Source organism: Cyprinodon variegatus, unplaced genomic scaffold, assembly GCF_000732505.1.
Source record: "Cyprinodon variegatus isolate N-32 unplaced genomic scaffold, C_variegatus-1.0 Scaffold206, whole genome shotgun sequence".
Taxonomy (NCBI): domain Eukaryota; kingdom Metazoa; phylum Chordata; class Actinopteri; order Cyprinodontiformes; family Cyprinodontidae; genus Cyprinodon; species Cyprinodon variegatus.
The window spans coordinates 913,472-934,033 of NW_015150659.1; the positions used below are offsets into that span (position 1 = coordinate 913,472).

A 20,562-nucleotide genomic window follows, 5' to 3' on the forward strand; every position below is an offset into this window, starting at 1 on the left:
TCCTTCCTTCCTTCCGCCTCCACACTGAATCCCTCTGCTATGGATGTGAATGATTATATTGTTAAATTATTTTCATATTCTTCATATTCATGAGAACATTGTAAAGGATCGAGAACACATTAACTAGGAGTCTAAAAATGACATTTCTACAAATATAATTTGTAAAATGGCAGAGGAAGGTCATGGAAAGTCAAACAATTTTACATCTAACTCACCATACCGTGGTTCACTTACTCTTATGGCATCCAGCTGATTGTCAGAAAGGCCTTTAATTAGTCCTGTCAGAAAAGGTTAAGGATAGAATGGAAAGTTTTAAAAAAAAAAATGGAAGGAAAGGGCTTAAGGAGCACAGTGGGAATAAGAGATTTTCTAAATGGCTTTATTTGTCAAGGAGAAAAAAGTGAATTCAACAAAGCAATTAATCTCAGACTGGCACTGCAGAACAGCAAGATTCACTCCAACTGAACATCTTGCCCCATTTGAACAATTTCTACATCTAATGATCTTTATATTTACTTGATTGATGCTTAGATGCTCAGATTTATCTGATTATTGTAAGTATAACATCTGAAACAAACACAGAGGTTTTTTGTTTTTAAAATTCAGCTCACACCTATAATAGAAATCATGTTTTACATTTAGTTGTTGCCAGAGGCTGTTTGAAACTCAATGAAAAGATAGAAATTCCTGTGCATATGTATGCACGTATAGGATTCTAATGGTTATCTGGGAGAAAAAAAAAACATTTTGGGAGATAGAAAACCTGAGAATGAAAAGTAGAAGCATGCATTCAAATATGAAATTATAAACAAAGTCTTTTTTGCATCTTTCTGACTTACTGGTGCTTTTAGCTACTGTCCAAATGGTAAACATGACCATGATCATCTCATTCATGCAGCACCCAGATATTCCCCACATCATGGCAGACAATGTCATGGTATTACAGCTGTTGTCATTTATTTTCAGGATTAAAACAGGAGTTGTTATAAACTTACATTGACTTTGGTGTTTATGGTTTTTAGATGTCAGTGCCAGTCCAGGAAACTGCAAAAAAAAAAAAAAAGACACACAGGACACAGAGATGACCTGCAGCTTCCTTTGGAACATATCTTGTGCATCCTTTCAAACATCTTCTGGGACTCATTATATTTCATGCAGACACTCATACATGCAAAGCTTATATAAAAACACACAGAAGGACTGAGGCTATGGTGCCATCTGGTGGATTCTTCTGGTTTTATGAGCTCAGATTATCAGAATATACAGAAAGAAAACAACATTTGCTCCTAAAGTAGAGTAGTACAAAAGTTACAATACCAGACTATCAAAAGAGACAGCCCCATATAGTTACTTTATTACTTCCATCAAATACAATCTACAGTAAAGCGAGTGGAATGTTTAAATGTAGGATTTTGGCGTCCTCTGGTGGAGAGAGAAATAAAGTGCACTTCTCTGCCTTAAACCTTCAGGTTTCTGGTTTTAATTTATCCAAAATTATAACAGCGTGAGATTTATTTACCAAATTTATTATCTGTTTCTTTATAGACACGGTTTTGGAGGAAATTGCAATTCATAATTAATGTTAGAAGAGTCATTTGCCACCATCAAACTACACCTGAGTCATTCTAGAAATGGAGAATTTTCTAATTTTCTATTTGAAACTTGAACTCAGCTCCTAAACACAGCCTCAAACCAATCAACTGCTTTCAGTTGATTGTTTTATTTAGTTTAAGGCTTTACTGTGGAGTTGGTGCTAAAGGCTTGCTCAACCTCATGAACCTTCCTACTCACTTATTATCAGTCAGTTTGAAGGTTGACTGAAGTTTACCTGGTGAATCTCCAGAAGATTTCAAACTCTACACATATATGAAAAATCCCCCACCCTCCACTATCGCATTCAATAGATGGCATTAGGGTTTTTTTTGTTGATAAACTGTTAAAGCCGTGCATTGTGGCCAAAAACTTGCATTTGATTTTCTAGAGGATATTGTTTTAGAAGGCTTGTGATTAATTTAGTTGGGGTTTCATCCTGGCAAATAGCTACTGAATTATCCTGTTGTTGAGCCTGTTAAAGACTGGGATGGAGGTTAACTTCTGCCATCAACTTACCGGTACAATAAACATACAGGCAGATTTAGAACATGATGGTTCTAATGGCTTAATAAAGGTTTAGATTTGGGTTAAGGCTTGAAAGGAAGCTTTGAAAGTTTTCCATCAAATTTAACAACTTGAATAGTTTGGAAAAGGATGATGAAAAAAATAATTTGTTTATTGGTTTGCTTCACTGATAGCTGGAAATCTAAAGATTAAAAGACTTTCAAGCTCCAAATCAGCAATAGGTCTTATGTTTATTTTTTGTTTTGTTTTTCCAACCCTTAATCTGAATTGTATTTTTGACTTAAAATGCAATTCCATACATTTACAAATGTAATAAAAGTCCACCAGAGTCAGTTTTCAAATACATAATAGTGAAAATATTTAATAAGCTTCCTGCCAATCCTGTCTTCTTGATTATGTGCTGCATAAAAGTTACAGCTGTATTATTCTGCAGCATTTGACCAAGAGGTTATGAAGTTATTTGAAATACAAGAAAAACTGTTCAAATCACATATTTGGTAGACTGTTGCTAGTTGCTTAATTTTCTCATTGTACGGGACTTATAACCAGGAGTGGGTAATATATGTTCAGTATTAAAGAGCCTGTATATTAGGACCAATAATTGTATTTGTAACTCCATGGCTTTGATAACCTTGAAAGCCTTAAAACAGTGATGTCACAATCCAGTCTTTAAGATGCAGCTGCGCTTCAACACACCTGGGCCCAATTAGCCCATTAGAAGAGCTCAGCACAGTGTGACTGCATGTTAGTGAGGTCTTTTATCAATTGGATTCAGGTGTGTAGTGCAGGGGACACTTCTTAAAGTTTTAGACTGCTGAATTAGCAGCACCCAGTTAATTGTGTAGGAATAAGGTCGCCTAAGCAGGGTTTTTATTTTCTGAGGCTGGGTTTACTCATCTCATCATGTTGACTCCAAACATTGGGACAGTTTTATGAAACAGATTAAACATTCTTATTAGCTACAGATTAATCCATCTGGTGGGCATACATATAAAAAAGCTGCACCAAGAAACCTTTTTTTAATATTTAAACTAAAAGGAAAGTTGGCCAATAACATAGCCTTGGGGTACACCAGTATTAACACCGATCATATATTATCAGTTATCACCAATGTGTCTTTTTAAATAATGAATTTTCCCTCAAATACATAAAAAAAGATATTACCATAAAATGTATATTTATTGGATCACTATTAATAATTATTTTTCACTGCTTGCTTAACTAAAAGGTTGAACCTTTTGAAATAAATCCATAAATATTCAGGATGCACTTCAAGAGTAAAGCGTTACGTATCGGTTACAGTCTTAAGAAAAAAATATTTAACTAAAGATATTTTCTAACACATATAAATGCTAAAAAGTCTTATTTTCATTTTAGAGATGTCAGAGCGTGAACCTTGAGCCATGTCAATACAGTTTTCTTATACAAAGATTTCAGGCTTTTTAAAGGTATTGTGGAGGATTTTCGCAAATTTTTTAAAAGACCCACCCTCTTTAAAAAAAAAAAAATGCAGGTGCGGGAGCATGCATGAGCCCATTTCTCCCTGTGCACGCCCTGTTTAAAAGTTGCTGTTTTCATAGCTTGTATAATCTTACTGTTCCCGAACATCTGCTCTAACCCATAAATACCTCAATCACTATGTAGAGCGGGAGAATATATAGTGGACTTTATAGCGAACTCAGTTAACTTACCGTTAGGACAGATGATCACTGCTTTTTGCTCCTTTGGTCACCTAACTCCTCCTTCACTGCGCGGTGCCTGCACCATCTTTATTAGTCGCCACTCCCATAATGCTTTGTGTGGAGAGCTCTCTGCACAAAGCATTCTGGGATATATCTGCATCTTCTTGTTCTCATACTCTTAGTAGATACTTTTTTTCCTCTCACGACCCTCTGCAATTTTTAAAGAACTGCTGAGAGAAAGGTGAATTTCAACGACTGCAACCGTAGCTCATCCCAGATATACGCCTGAAAGTGCACATGCACAGAAAAAGATAGCTATAACGGAAAAGCATGTAGGACGGCCTTACGTAAAAATATCACAGGAGTGATCGACAACTAGGAGGACCAGTTCTTTAAATGATTCACCCGGAAATAAAAGATCCTTACCTTTAAAGTTTGAAGGGATATTTGGGATGTGTTTACAGTAATTAAGACAACATTATTAGGATACTTTATTCTCAACAGAAGAAAAAAAAAACAAATTACATTTTTCAAATTATTTTTTATTGATCTTTAAAAAAAAAAGCTACAAAAGGATAAAATAAAAACATGATGTGCGGCTGGTAATCAACCCCAAATCACACACTCATACTGTTTGTGTTTGTATCGTATTCGTACCTTGTGCAAGTCATAGCCTTTACATCTGTGCATTATGTAACTGCTGTCATGTGTAGAGTTTAAGGCACTGAACTACTTTCCTGTATTTCCACTTTGTTAAAAAAAAAAGCTGCAAAAAAGTGGCACGCAATTTACAAAACAGTATAACACACACCAAGACTGATTCCACGAAACCATCAATGTAATATTCTAAGCACAAGCTTCTATCTGCACATTAAAAGCAATAAATAAGAAAAATGTTTGTCCCCTTTCTGCATTTTTACAGCAAATCTCTGACTAGCAATGACTACAATAGTAAGATATGACATTTTGTTTTTACAGTTTAATAAAAAAAAAAGAGTTTTTTCCCTCCAGTCTTTAAAAAAATCAAATAAGGGTATCAAAAATGTGTATAAAAACTAACAACAGTCAGTGGAGTAACTGAACAGTTTTGAACCATAAATTAACAGTAGTCCTATGCCATTACCCTTCTTTATTACGGTACTTGCAAGAATCAAGTAATTTGTTTACAATACAATAAGCTGGATGCAATTAAACATGAACAATTTCAAGTCTTTACTATTTGAGCTTATGCTAATTTTTAAGAATAAAAAAAGAAGGGAACAGGTGGCAGGATGAGGAGACAATGTGTAACAGAAGAGAAAATTCAAAATAAAGCCGTCGCTTTATGTTTTCCCATGGGCCAGCAGGGGGAAGTCTTACTTCAAATATCTGCAACCATGACAAGGCATTTGCATAGCTCATCTTGACTTCATACATCAGATACTTAGATCAAGCTGGAATTTCAGGTCAGTACAGGACAGGATAGGACAGGACATGCATTCCTAGGAGACTGGTAACTAACAGAATAATGATGGAGCGTGTCGTATATTGGGCATGGGTTGCATGACCATGACTTTTGTGAAGTATTAGTAAAGACTTTGGAATGTAAAATTGAGTCATGGAATAGGGACATATAACGACATTACAGACTTTATGGAGTTGCCTAGAGACAAGGGATTATTTTTCCTTTGAAAAACTAAGTTCAATTTGGAAACATGTCCATTAAAACAATTGCATTTACTGCTCAGGCTGGCTAATAGAGATTTTAGAAGTAAAACGTTTTCCTAAATATCCACATTTTTTTTTTTTATTAAAAGCTAGTTAACAGAAATTTGTTGGCAAATACTCTTTAGAGGGGTTTTGTCTAGAGTGCCACCTTCTCTAAATAGAGTAATTGAATTTTCCCACCACACTACAGCTTATTTACCACACCTCAGCCAGCTTTGGTAAATAAAGTATTTAGCATAGCTCTAATTAACACTGTAAAATACATAATTTGATCACTATGGACATGTAAAAAAAATCCCACATGCGTACCGCTGTTATAGCATTTGCGTAACAGCTAATCAAATATCAATCATAAATAATAATCAACATAAAATCTGACATTATGCAAAAGCTGTGGAAGAGGATCCACTGACCTAATCTAAAGTAAGCTTTAAAATGAGGTGAAAATGAAGACATTATCTCATTTGGGCTGTGAATAATCCGCCTCTGATCCCCATAAACTCCTACTTTTTAAACCTGCAGTACCTCATACAAACTTTAAGAGTTGATCGACAAAAAACATATGATTTCCTCATGCTTTAACCTACAAATGCCTGAAACAGAAATAGCATGTCTGGAAGTGTGATGAGCGTGACAATAGCTGAACAAAAAGATGAAAAGTATAATACTATGAAATAAACATGAGATGTTATGTTTAGAGTCTTTTTATCGTAAAACAAAAAAAAAAAAAAAGAAGAAAAAAAAACGGTGTTAAGGAGTATATAAATAAAGGCAAAAATGTTCGTTGGATCCTGTTTAAAGCACCCTTATGCTCAGTTCTGCTAAAATTCGAGAAATTGGATTAAAAGTTAACCTTTCTCCAGATGACTGAGGCGAGTTGGGATCTTTTAAATGTTTTTCTGGAATTCTTAAATAATTACTGATATTCAGGTTTGCAGAACTCACATGTAAATTAAAAAAATACAAATCTTTCCACATGAATTGAAAGCTGTATCGTTTTCTATCCTCTTTATAACATCAAACTTCTTTCTAACACTTCTACACATTGTGGTTATAATGCGACAGAAGCAAAAGAGTTTGAGGCAAATTTATACCTTATTGCATAAGCACACACAGCAGTTTGCAAGAATTTAATTGACATCTCCAGCTGGCTCGCCACGAATACCAAATAACGTTTGACAGTCCCTTGAGAGGATTTATTCATCATCGTTTTTTTGCTCTATCCGGTAGAATCTGGTCGCTAGGAGGTCCTTCACCAGATACAGAAGAACACAGCTAAATATTAGGTGTCCTAAAAGCTCAAAGCATCTGCTATTTTCACTCTCAATGATAGTTTACCTAAAAAATGTTAGATATCAGCACTTTGGTTGCTTAATGAACAGTACCCGTTTCAATCGCCTGCACCCTGGGTCCCTGAGCAAGACCCTTAACCCCACACTGCTCCCTGAGCGCCACACAATGGCAGCCCACTGCTCCCCAAGGGGATGGGGTAAATTCAAAGGTAAATTTCTTCAGTGTGAGATCTATAAACTTTCAATTACATTATTATTATTGTAAAATTTCAGGACATAAATTGTTGTACAGTTAAGGGAAAACCTGCTAAAATGGTTATGACACACCTCAGCTGCACAGTGGTGCTGCAGCTCCAGGTTAACTTGCAGTGTGCATGTGTTGTGTCCTGATGATAATGCTAACATTTGCACTCTCCTCTGCTCCAGCGCACTAATTGATCCACGGCACCAACATGTACAGAGGAGGCCACACTGAAGAGCAAACCACCTGCCTCCCTTTAGTATCTATATAACACACATCTCTCTCTATATGCAGCTCTAACAGGGCTCGCCTAAATCTGCACTTTATCCAGTCGAGTGTGCTTTAACCAGCCTAATATGAGTTTGAAATCTCAACTAAGAGGTTTCACGTAATTAAGAGAAAAAGGACTTTCTATTTAGCGTACTTTAACTGATGTAAACCCGAATATTAAAGACACATTAGGTGCTTAGGGTCCTTTAACCATTGCAGAGGAGCAAGAGTACAATCTTAAGATGGCAAGAGAGGGGATCATTTGCACAGTAGTGGATCGCGCCCCTCCCCCTCGCTAAGTGCTGCAGAGATGTGAGGGAATGTGTGTGTATGTGAGGATCTGAGCATAGGAAGAGGTGGGGGGGAAGGGGGAAAGAAAGTGTATGAGTGGAGGCAATTCCTATGGGTTAATGATGGTTAGAGATGAAACAGGGTACAGGAAATGGATAAGAGAGGTGAAGGTGTAGTGTAAGCTGGTAAAACGATGTCTGTCATATAGGAAGGTAAGGCTGGGGCTCTAACATGAGCAAATCTGAAGTTAAGTTGTTTTTTTTCTTCATGTAAACTATGGAGAGATTAAAAATCTGTCAAGGCTAAATCCTCTGAGGATTTCTATCTTCTGTGTTTTTTTTCTAAGCTGATGTGCAGGCTGTGTTATCGGGGTGGCGGCCCGTCAGGGGGTGGGGGATTGATTGCCTGTAGTGATACAGTGGTTCAACCAAAAGGCGAGTTTCTCCAGAAGTCTCCCAGGAAAGAAAAAACATGCTTCTCTTCATGTGTCATGCTTATGAGATCCGACACACAGACTGCCCTATGTTGCCACTGTACTGCTGAAGCCCCTCATGCAGCGTCTCACATATACACAAAGTTAAGAATGCACAAAAATGCATAAAGATCAGGCTTTTTGTATGCACATAGACACACATTCTCTTCTCATTTCCCTAAGCCTGAAACAGCCGGAAGTAAGAGCAATCCTCCTTGGCTTTGACCCTGAATCTAAACACTGAGAGAGAAGGACATGGGACTAGGAAGTCCATAAAAATAGGACAAGTTGTCTCTGTAGAAAAATAAAGGAATTTCCAAAGGCTGATACTTTGTCTTTGGCACTTTTGAGAAGACAGCATACGTAAAAAAAATCTGATACTAAGATTAAAAGGCCAAACTAGAACTATAGAGTAAAGCACAAGTTCATCCGCATATAAGTTTAGCCATTCCGGGGTGGACCTGAGCCTGAATAGGGCCGTATTCCACCACCTCTCCATCGACGGTGATCATGCCCTGTTGTGAAATGGGCTCTAATCTCAGGGCCCTCACTTTTTCATACACAAGGTAGGGGCAACCGCACGCTAAGTGGGAACCTTTCTCCATGGCGAGGAAGAGACGCAAGAGGGCAGGCCGGGATATTCCTGCGGTCACATAAAACAGATGAATCAGACCATCGTCTGCCATCGCTCCAGGAACCGTCCACAGGTCCTCAGCCAGGTGGGACTGGTAAATAGCCAACACCAAAACAAAGTCCTCTTCATTGACCACGGTCCAGTTGTCAGGGACCGGCTGGTCTAGGCTGGGGAGGAGAGAATCTACAGGCGATGCAGTTTTGTTGTTTCTGTGTGGCTCAAGAATGGTGTTGGTGATGACATTGGAGGATTTGGTGATGGAGTTTTGGTTTAGGTTCGTATCAATGCAATTTTTGAGAGAGCTCTTCTTTGGCGAAGCATTTGGAAGGAGGTGACAAGGTAGGGATGAACAGAGAGAGGGCTTTTTAGGGGTGGACGGAGGGTCCTTCCCACTCCCTTTTGGAGGTTTCAGGGTTTCTTTAGCAGGTAAGTACGCCAACCTGCCCTGATATACTCTGAGGGAGGCCAGACGCACCAGGGTGCCCATCAGGAAGCGGATAGCTCCCACATGACGATACTTCTCGCTCTCGATATCTACATCTGCCACGAAGCCCCAAGCCAAGGAGAGGAAGGAGAACAGACGCTGTCTGGAGGCCAAATGGACGGACACCAAGTCAAGGGAGCTAACTAGACCTTTGCACAGCATGAATCCACAGCTCAGGAGCAGCTCCTCGTTCCAGGCTGGAGGCGATCTGTTGATCATTACAAAAAAAAACAATTAAAAAAAGGTAATACAGCAATGCCAATATGCAATAATGCAGATATCTTATTTAGCATCGCCTTATTCAACTATGTAAAGACTAAACTAAACAAAGAAAAACCATTTAACCACTATTGTTACTAGTGTTGCACCGATACCAGTATCGGGCGGGGCCCCGATCCAGCACTAAATTGGTGGTATCGGTATCGGCGAGTACCAACAAATGGGGCAACGATACCATTTTGAGAGCCTAAAGTTTATTAAATTACTGTCACCCATCCAGTTAGGCAATAAAAAGTTCTACTGGATTCACTTTGTATTAGTCGTTTTGCTTCACTAAGCCATAATGGCAATTATTTTACATCCAAGTAGTATGCAGTTTTTCATATATACACACACACATCAATTTCAAACAGATGGTATCGGTATCGGCCAATACTGCACAGCCAGGTATTGGGGCCAAAAAATGGCATCGGCGCAACACTAATTGTTACCAAAAGAAAATATTCCTTACGGTGAAAAATATGTTTAAGGTATTTTTTCAATTAAACTAAACATATTCTGAATTGATCAAAGAAGAGATATTGTATGATTTAGTTCTCTATCTCAGGCAGAAAAACAACTGAACAGCCTCGTTTTCTTAGTACAATAAATATGCCACACTTACAGAGGAAATTAGGATTTTGCATTTAGGAATACTATTATTTTGAACTACCGCACCCAAGTAGCCGAGGTACCTTTTGACCTTTTACAAGAATAACTACTATCTCCACAGACAGCTTCCAAATTTCTATGTTAGACTCTACAGATTAAACGGTAACGACTACTTCCAGGTATCATGCTCAGAAAAGGCCCTTAACCCCACACTGCTCCCTGGGCGCCACACAGTGGCAGCCCACTGCTCCCCAAGGGGATGGGTTAAATGCAAAGGTCAATTTCTCCAGTGTGAGATCAATAAAGTTCAATTATTTATCATTATATAATTGTCTCCAATATAGCTTAGTCAAGAGAAACACAACCAGAGGATGTGCAAGAAGCTTTGTCCACATTAGTCAGAGTTGAATCCTGATTAGCTTGTAAAATTCAGTTCTTATACTTTTTGCTGCAAATTATCGTTTTTGGGCCTTTTTTTTTATAATATTCTCTGGGTCAGAATCAAAAATTACCTGCCAGGAGAGTTTGTGCCTCCAACTGACTTTTCCGACAGTGTACAGCTGCTGTGCAGATACTTCCCAGTCTGCTAAGCTTCTACGAACGACTGAGGAAGCACAGGAACCAAAGTTGAGGTCTGTTTAAAATTGTATCTGGACCGCAAAGTAGGCACTCTGTTAGCTGTTTTGGTGTTAGAAGATGATGGAACAAATCTGGTTAAAGCACTTTGAATTAATCTCTTTTAAGCCTCAGAGGGACAAGGAAGCTTAGGTCAGCTTTTAATGAACTAAAACTACATTATGATCATTAAATTTCTTATTCATAAAGCATTCCCTCTTGGTTATAGTAGAATTATTGTTGGTATCTCTGTTTTATATATGTTGTTTCTTCTTGCAAAATGAAATTATTAGGAATGAACATTAGTTTTACCAATAATAGATCAAATCTATTATGTTAAATATGGTTTCATTTTATTTTAATGCTATCCCTGATTGATTTGTAAAGAGTTTTGCGATGCCAAGTAATTTTTGATCAGAACAGTACAGGCAGCTTCCACATGGCGTCAAAGATTACCTTGCAAGCAAGATTCCCAAAAATGCATCATGCCAGATGCCAATAGATGCATTAGCCTAGAATAAAAAAATTTCCAATGGAACCAGAAGCACCAGCGGATGTAGCAGTAGACTCATTTAGACTTATTTAGTCTGTTTTAACTGGCATACACATCTATTTCAATTTGACACAATTTCTGCTTTTGGGGAGGAGAGAGATTTTTGCATAATCTGTATTATTCTAGGTTTCATTAAAGATGATTTCCATCTAGAAAGCTAATACCTATGCAACATCAGTAAGGGGTGGGTTAAGGCTTAACAACGAACCCAAGAGAGAGAAAAGAGGAATTAATCTACCAAACACAACAGAGAAGCAAAACGTCTTGGACTAAAATCCACAATGAAGAGCTTCTGTAGCACAACAGCAACTCTGAAGTCTACCATTGTTTTTAAGTGCATGCAGGTTAAAGGAGAGGGGAGTCTGTTTCTTATGTGCAAACATGCCAGTTTGAAATAATAATGGTTTCCAAACAGAGCCGCTCTAAAGAAAGACTTCAAACCTTCACTCTGTTGGAACAGGTTTGATTAAATACTGTTTTTGCTGCCACTTGGTCTGGGCAGGATCCCTTAAGGCCAATTTATGTCTCTGACGCATAGCCTCTGCAACCGTCAAACCTGTCTCTGTGGGAAACCACGCCCCCCGCACAGAGGTTCTGCAACCGTTGTTGCACACCTCAAAAAAATCCTGACTATGCATTGGGCGGTCACGAACCCACGCAAACCTTAAGCGGCAGTGCGCAGACAAAAAGCAGCTGTGATTGATCCTTGGTACGCTGTCTGTGTGGTCGTCCTTCTCGATTCGGTGCCGGGGCACTCCATTTTTAAAAACCGAGGAACAACAACAATGGACAACCTACGCGTCCTCCCTTGTCTTTTTGCAGACTCCATTAACAGAACCTGTTCCTCTTTGATGTCTAGCAACACTAAATCGATCTCTGTGACCGTGATATCTTGCAGACGCACCATTCATTGTTGTTTTGGAAGATAAACACTCCTGCCAGCGCCGCTGAAGTTCTCATGACCATCCTTTGAAGTTCTCGAATAGGCTCCCCTTGCGCTTTGGCGGAAAACTGCTGTGCATCCCTAGAAATTCCAGATCAACGGGGCAGAAGCATGCCAGCAAAACTGAATCGCAACCAGACCCAAGCGACATTTTTTGATGTGTGCGGTTGTAGAAGTATAATCTGCCCTTTATCCGACAAAGACATTGGTTTGGTGGGCTACATCCAAACCCAACTTCATCTGGAAGTGGCTGTGGTTTCTTTTGCTTTATTGCATTAGTGGTAATGGAGTGGAATTAATCGCCTTTTGTTTAGTAAAGTGCCTTGAGATGAGATTTGCTGGGAACTGGCACAAACTAAACTGAATTAGGAAGGAATTTACTGGTTTGACAAATTTTTCTAAAGACTAAACAGATCATGCTAAAAATCTAAAAACATGGGCAGAGCTCAAAGATAATGGACAGTTGTTGCCCTGTGTGAAAATAAAATAAAAGCAGATATCAGGCTAGACATCTCAGTCATTCCATGTGTCTGTTTAGAATAATACAATAAAACTAAGAGTGTGTGATTCAAAGTGTTCTGCTGGATCAGGACAGGGTTCTTTATCAAAGGGAATGCCTCATTGTCTTTTTTATTTTCTCACATATAAAGATCAACTGATGTCAGTTATCGTTCAGGTTCAATGTTGTATGGGCGATCAGATAATCCATATCCAAATTAATCAAAAAATACAGAAACCCATCTGTACTGTTATTAGATCCAGGAATATATTTGGAGAAGGGTACATTTTAATTCACAAAACAAAGCTTTAAAGGTGCTTTGTGAGCTCAACTAATCTTTTAATTTGGTCATTCTTGAGACATTTAAACCAGTTTTCTCAGTTCTGAGACAGTGGAACACAAATGTGGTATTCTGCATGTTAAATGCTGTAGTCTTGTTTTCCTATGACATGTCTTCCTCTTATTGACACATAAACTATGTATCTGAAAAAACAAATATTCATCCAAATTATAAGATCCATAGATTGGCAAATCTTAGTTGTTTTGGACACATCCAGTGCCCTAACATCCCATAAAGCAGATGTACTCAGGAGATTTTTGCACATCAGTGATGCTTCTGTGAAATTCTGCCAACATCCAGTCAGCAGACGGGGATGAAAACCTGGACATGTGCTGGGTCAACATAAAGCGTGAATTTCTAAACCTCTTACATCATTGCTTTGAGAGTTTATGCAACCAGAAATGAACTTCTGCTGCACAGCAGAACAGTCCCAGCAGCTCCCCCCCCCTGAGGAACAATAAGCCCAGTCAGCCTTTACTATAATTACAAAGGAAGGAGATAAATGTCTTTTATAAACTAAAAAGGGACCAGCTTTAGCCCTGTTAGCCTTTGCATTTAAATGACTCATTAAAAGATGGACTCACTGCGAGTAGTGGTGGACGGACGCGGCCAGGGCATTGCCAGAGCCACCTGGTAGGATACCTAAAGGAGTCTGGATGGCTTGCTGCCAATCTTCACGCTCCATCAAACCATTTATCACCTGAGAAAACAGGAAAAAAACGACAAAAATATGAGCTTTGGTTCCAAACTAAGACGTTTTTCTTATCTGGTAGTATTACATTTCCAGGGTGACCAGATGGTACTACGGCTGAGGACAAAAATAATTTCTGGATGACTGCAGTGGGTTTTTTTAAGCAGCAACCCCACCACCTGATCTCCTTTATTATGTTCGATAAATTAAAATTTAATATCCCTATTCCAATAATGGCTGAAAATAGAAACCTGAGTTATAAGGCTGATCCAAGACCCACTGATAATGAATCTTTAGCATTAATGTGCAGAAAAGTGCTGTACCTCAAACAGCAGCCCGTCACCAGACATGATAACCAGTGCGTCCCACTGCGACAGGTCAGCCTTCCTCACCAGCTCTCTTGCGTGGTTCTGGTGCTCTAATAAAGAGAAGAAATGTTAAAGTAAACTGCAAGACAAAGCAGAAAACCCAGCAGAATGTAGGACAAGGTGACAAAGTGATGATAAAAATGGGTAAAAGGCAGAGAAAAAGACATGTTCCTGTCATTGCTGCAGGCTCTGGAGGGGGGATCAGGGAGATTAGGCAGAAAAGGGATTCAATTTCCTCTTATTGGAGCAGACATATCACATTAGCTCATCCAGAGGCTACTCAGCGGCTCCCAGCCAGCTTAGCCAGCCTGCAAACATCTGTGACAGAGCGAGTGGGGAGCATGTGGTCGCATTTTGTTAAATGTGCTGGTAAAGAAGTTGACTATTTGTTCAGCCTAGTTTTGTTGGCTGTGTCCTTGAGCTGGTCCCTGCACTGAAGGTCTCTGTGGGCTCATCCTGCCAGCATTAAAATCTAGCCCTGCCAGACGAGACTCCCCTGTGTAGTCGCGTGTGGAAAATAGAAACAGCTTTAGAGAGGAAGGGACGGCCGACACGCAGCTGAGAGGCACGGATGTGCAGCCACTATGATGGAAAATATTCCTCCTGAAGTATTGATCAACACTCTTCTTTTACTTTCCCAGCCTCTACATGGCCCCCAGACCTTCATACTCCTATGCTGGCTGCGAGCTGGACGCACTACTGCTGGTGATGCAGGGCTGTGTTGACAGGAGTAACTGCACTGCACAGCTGACTCAACATTTCTGACCTGCAAGAGTGATGGTTTACTTCTCAGATTCTTATTTATTGAAAAGGTCAATAGAAAACCAAACATAAAGTCTGTGTAAAGTAAAAGATCTTATTTTGATTTTTTTTTTTATAGGTTTTTAATCATATTTACAAAAATCTTCTGGTCAGATTTTAAAACTAGAAAAAGAAAGAAAGTTGTTTTTTAAATGAAGAAATCTCTCCCCACTGAAAAGTATATCCATGTACTGGTAAATATATGTAAGTTTAAGGCCTTTATTTGCATGAATCACTGCATCCATACAAGTTGGAAATCAGCCTCTAGCTCTGCTGATATATAATAAAAGCCCAGGTTGCTTTGAAAGCAGGCCTCCATGCTTCTAGATTCAACCCAGTCTCTTGGGAAAATGTACATCGACTACGTTGGTCCACACTGCAAAACGTAGTGGAGGTACATTAATGGCCATTTTTTTGTGGTACTGTTACATTTCTTTTGCAGTGTGGACCAACGTACATTTTCCCATGAGACTGGGTTGCTAGATTGCATGCCTGTGTCCTGTCAGATCAGCATACCCCTTCAAACCAGCATGCCTTTAGTAAATACCCATTTATCCCTCTAGATTTGTACGAAAAATATACTTTAAACTCAACAGGCATGTATCCCTTTAGTCATGTACAAAAAAACTAATTTATTACTTCCTTTTCGGTGCTTTTTTAATATAGCTATCTGATCTTTAATTGTTTTTTTTTGTACAGTACTAAAGGGGTACAACGGTAGTTTAAAGAGCATTTTTCGTTCAAAACTAAAGCGCTAAACGGGACTAGCATACCCGTAGGCAAATCTGACATCGTTGTCCGGCTGATATTCTTTTTTATTTTGTTGGTATTGGTCGATAAATGCTTTGTAGCTTCATTCATGCATTTAGCAGCCATGCCTAGAGATTAGGTGAAGCGTACGCATTGCAGCTCCTTCCATTTTCTATTCATTGTAGGGCTGCAAATAATGATTATTTTGCAAATCCATTAATCTGTCCATTCTTTTTTTGATTAATTGATCTATAATTGGATAGACAAATGTTCCTAAAAGAAGACTTTTTACAAAATTAAACCAGGTAAACTAAAACTTTTCCACTTGAGGAATTCTGGATAGAGCATATTGATGGACGAAAATGTTTTTTTTATTCTTAACTGCAAAATGTTTATTTATTTATTTTTTTTACAATTTTGGTAAAGTTACTGCTTTAAGTGGGTCACTCTGTCAGGTAAAGGCATGTATTACAGTCTCTATACTCCAGTTAATGATTAATCAATTACTAAATTAGTTGACAAATATTTTGCTAATTGATTAATCATGGTTCATTTGATTAATTGTTTCAGCTCCGATCCATTTTTAATGTTTTGTTTTAAATTTGTTAATAAATGTTTCTCTTTTTGATCACAATAAGACTTCTGCAGCAGTTGTATCCTTCTGATTTCTATCATGTAAATAGAGGAAAACAAACCAATACTGGCCTGAAATATCAGCAGCACACATCCAGGGATCCGTTAGACCGATGAAAAGATAATCGGCATTGGAATCAGCCTTATAAACTGCATCCATTCATTTTTACTTTAAATCATTGCAATATGTGAAGGTCTCCTACTGGGCTTCACAGAACTTGGATTATCTGCTTCTCTGCTCTTTCTTTGCACTCTGGTACCTTGATTCCTAAATAAAAACCTAGATTAACTTCTATATGAAATAGGACATTAAGCCACAGAGCAACAGTCATGACTTTTTCCTTCCTTGCCAAGCTATGATGCATCGGACTTTTCCTCTTGTTCTGAACTGGCTTAACAAAAGGCACGACATGGCAACGGTCCATATTCTGGTTAAACCAGTGTGACACCAGCAGAAGTCCACACCTTGTGAAATTTGACTAAAACTCTGAAATGAACATTAAGTAACAATCCTCTCAAGCTTCCTGGCGGGCCTCTTTCAGCCATGATATCTGCAATAGATACACACTTCTGTTACATTTTATATAGTTGTACCTTTAAAGATACGTTTGGCCATAGGATTATGTGTGTTTTAAACTGATTTTATAAAATGAATATACTTTCCCATAATAATCTAATTTACTGAGATGGACCTGCCTTTAACTCTTTAGTTGTCATTTCTACAATTTAAAAGTCTTTCTGCAGAATCCAACACGTATTTTAAACTTCTGGCAAGTTTTTCAAGTGCTGGCGGCTGGCCGATAGAGGGCGCCGCCCCACACCCAATGACCCTGATTAAGACATAAAAAAAAAAAATATTATTATTATTTATAATTTATTTTTAAATTAAAATGTTAAATATTTTGAAATATATCTATATATAGTTTTTTGATGTGTAAGATAAATATTTAATCTTTAATGACTAGTGAAGCGTAATTCCATTTTTCGTCGGATTGGTGACTTATTTCAGCCCTTGGGCGCAAAAATCTTTGCCCATTGACTCTCGTTAAACGTTGTGTCACAAACTTATCCATTCCGGAAGCACGATCCGTTCTGCGCATACGCAATCAGCTCATTTGCGCATGCGCATCCAGATATACATTCGGGTCGCCCTAGATTTTATTTTGTAAAAAGACCTCCCCAAAAATAGTAAGCGTAGTAAAATCTAATGTGTTAAAGGTTAATAATGTATTTCCTGAGAGAATAAATGCTTTGAAATCCTTTCTGTTTTATCAGTGGTCTCTGCTCGATCAGCAACGGAAATGGGATCCTACGCTACTTCCAGCGGCTAACTTTTTCAGCTTTGGATTTAAACATAAATCTAGTCTTTTTTTAACTTTCTATTTTCGTTTCGTTTTAACCTTATGTTATATAGTGAGTATTCTAAAGAAAGAAAAAACTAAAACGCGGATAAACATGGTTTAATCATATTTTGCTGGATTCCTCTGAGCATGTCTGATGAAGACGTCAGAGAATCAGTTTAACGAAGAAAATGGAAAAAGCATAAAAATTGTCTCACAAAAGTCATAAAACATTTTTTAAAGATGTGTATTAGCATTATTTAGTGAGTTAAGGATAAAAATAAGTAGTTTTAGTACTAGGGCTGGGAATTTTAGCCAAAGTCCTGAATCGATTCGATTTTGATTCATACAGTTCTAAATCGATTCATTTCGATTCGATCTGTTTTTACAATAATGAAAGTGGTTCAACTGTGTTTCAAAATACTCATGCATATAGTTTTTTTCCTGTCATACTAAACTTAAAGTGCAAACTTGTAAATCAGACAGTTTAAACTTGAGGTGTGAACAAAACTGTCTCAAACGTGCAAACTTGTTTGTGAAAAGTGAAAAGGTGAAGCCTTAATCGAGCGAGCAGACGTGACTCAGCAGACATGCATGAACTGCATTAACTTCACTGCACAAACCATATTTGCAGCATTGTCTGTAACAACTACAGGGTGTTTTCTGGTCAGCCTATTTGTTAATGTCTTCAGTCAACCTATTAGCTATATTTGCAGCTATCAGGCTTTAGGTCATCTTGAATGCATCTTTCCTGCTCATTTGAATGTGAACGTCACACGCGTCACTATAAAACTAATCGATCTCATTCCCTAGACATCGATTTTGCAAAAATGTAAAGGAATCGAATAAATAGATTATTTTACCCAGCCCCATTTAGTACCATAATTACATTATTTATGGAAACCCGCATGTAACTGTTCTCGCATGCGCAGGACGGATTGTGCTTCTGGGACGGATCAGGTAGTTATTAGTTATTAGCACAAAGGCTTGGCTAACAGCATGTTGCTTTATTCTGCTTTCCCTGCCTCCTTATTCAAACGTCAGGATCTGACCCAGCATGGGTAAAGAAAGGTAGAACCGATTTAAGAAAAGGCAAAGAAGAAAGAACAATCTGGAATTCACATGGAAAATAATATAATATTGTGTATTTTTGCTAGATGTGTGTTAGTTTGCATAGTTCCCGGTAAAGTTCCTGGTAAATAAACTCATTCTCAACACGTTTTCATATATTAAAAAAAGTATAAAGCTGACCAATAGCTTCTCCATTATTAAAGTAGCATATTGTTTTTTTTTAGGTTTGTGACACAATATTGGACCATGCAAAACAAAGATTTGCCTTCACAAAGCCTCAGAAAGGCAAGATTTAAGTTCAAAAGTTAAGCCTATGCATGAAATCATGTTTTTTTTATGAAGTGTTTTCATAAAGTTTTTGTTGTTGGCATTCATATAAATATACTGGTATAATAACTTAGTATACATTTGATTTTTTTTTTTGTATACGTCTATTTTGAATTTATAGCCCCCCCTGGAGAAACTCCACCAGCCACCACTGCTTTCAAGCAAGTCATTCTTCTCTGGCCCAACTTTACTATTAAAGTCTCTGTTGAAGAAATTCTTGTTTTCATCACTTTTAAAACATATAATGAAATCTGAAGGCAAAGGAAGCTCATGGTTGTGCTTTTCACATTACAGTTTTTGTCCTGTCTGTCTAATCTTTCACAAGTAGCAAGAACTGAGTTTGATAAACAAAGGATAAAAAAAAAAAAAAAATCTGGGTCAAATTCTGTTCTTTTCTTTTTAAAAGCTGCAATTTGCTATAGATGCTACTGTCTTCTGCTTTACATGAGGTAAATCAAGGCAAAGACTTAAAGTGCTGGACTTGTGAAAGTGCAGGTTAACATGACACAGGCCTCCTGTCCATCCTGAGGCAAAAGCAGTTTGATACGCTCATCAAAAAGGCTTCCACTGACTAAAAGGGACTAAGATGAGTTCTCACAATTAATGCTGACACCCAGGACTCTGGAGCACCAGTGTCCTGTAATACCCCCCTTGCTTTGTGTCCATCTATGTTCCTGTTCGTCAGCCTCAGTAATTAGGCTCATTGCTGACCCTCCTTCAGGTCCCAGGAGCCCATTAAGTATGTGTGAGCATGCCAGCGTGCTTCTTCAAAGAGAAGAAAACCACACAAGCAGAGTTTCTGCTCCATCGCTCTGCTGCCTTCGCTGTCATAATCCGTCTCACGTCGAGCTGCAGGAGAGATCCAGCTGCATAATGCCGAGCTGATTCAAAAAGAGACGGTATTTTCAAACCTATGAACTGTTGGTCGTCCCTACCAAAGGTAAGTTTGTACGGCAATACCTACCAATTTTTCAAATTACAACTACAATAAGATAGATCATCAGCAAGTGGTGAATAATTGTAAGGTGGAAAGAAACTAAGACTTTTGTGTTTTTTTTCTTGGAAGAAAATGTTTGCCATGGATTTGTATTTTGCTCCATTTTTAATTTGACAAACATAGATATAACCTGACCATAAGTAATGACTGTCAGAAATTACCTACTCAGCAAATAAAGGCCACTCAATACAAATATGGCTGATCTGGGAAGACCTCAGATGTTTGCAAGATATTGTGGTAACAAACAGCCTAAGGAAAACCAAAGAAGACAGCAGACAGATGAAGGGCAAAACTGTGGAGGGTTTAAAAGAAAACCTCAACATTAAAACCTCTCAGAGAGTGCAACTGCAAACCTACTAAGCCGTCCATCTAAAGTACATTAATCAGAGAAACCATCAAGAAGTCAATGGCAACTTTAGGTGAGCTCCAGAAAGTCAGAGTTCAGGTGGGAGACTCTGTCAACAGGACAAACATTAGTTATGAGTTCCACAAATCCTGCTTTTGCAAAAACATGGCAATACGGAAATTTATTATTGAGAGAAAATCCAGAAAATGTCTATTTGGATTTTACCA

General features: G+C 38.2%; 1 protein-coding gene across 1 annotated transcript in view; it reads right to left on the bottom strand.

Annotated features, from left to right (window-relative positions):
• Positions 1-4,557: 4,557 nt before the first annotated feature.
• Positions 4,558-20,562, bottom strand: part of LOC107088081 (sphingosine kinase 1-like) — a 34,472-nt gene continuing 18,467 nt past the window's right edge. Inside the window, exons 3-5 of the mRNA XM_015380017.1 lie at positions 14,026-14,120; positions 13,596-13,711; positions 4,558-9,399 (exon numbers count right to left, since the gene is read on the bottom strand). Of these exons, the coding sequence (XP_015235503.1) occupies positions 8,499-9,399; positions 13,596-13,711; positions 14,026-14,120 (1,112 nt within the window). The 3' untranslated portion in view covers positions 4,558-8,498. The remainder of the gene's footprint in view (positions 9,400-13,595; positions 13,712-14,025; positions 14,121-20,562) is intronic.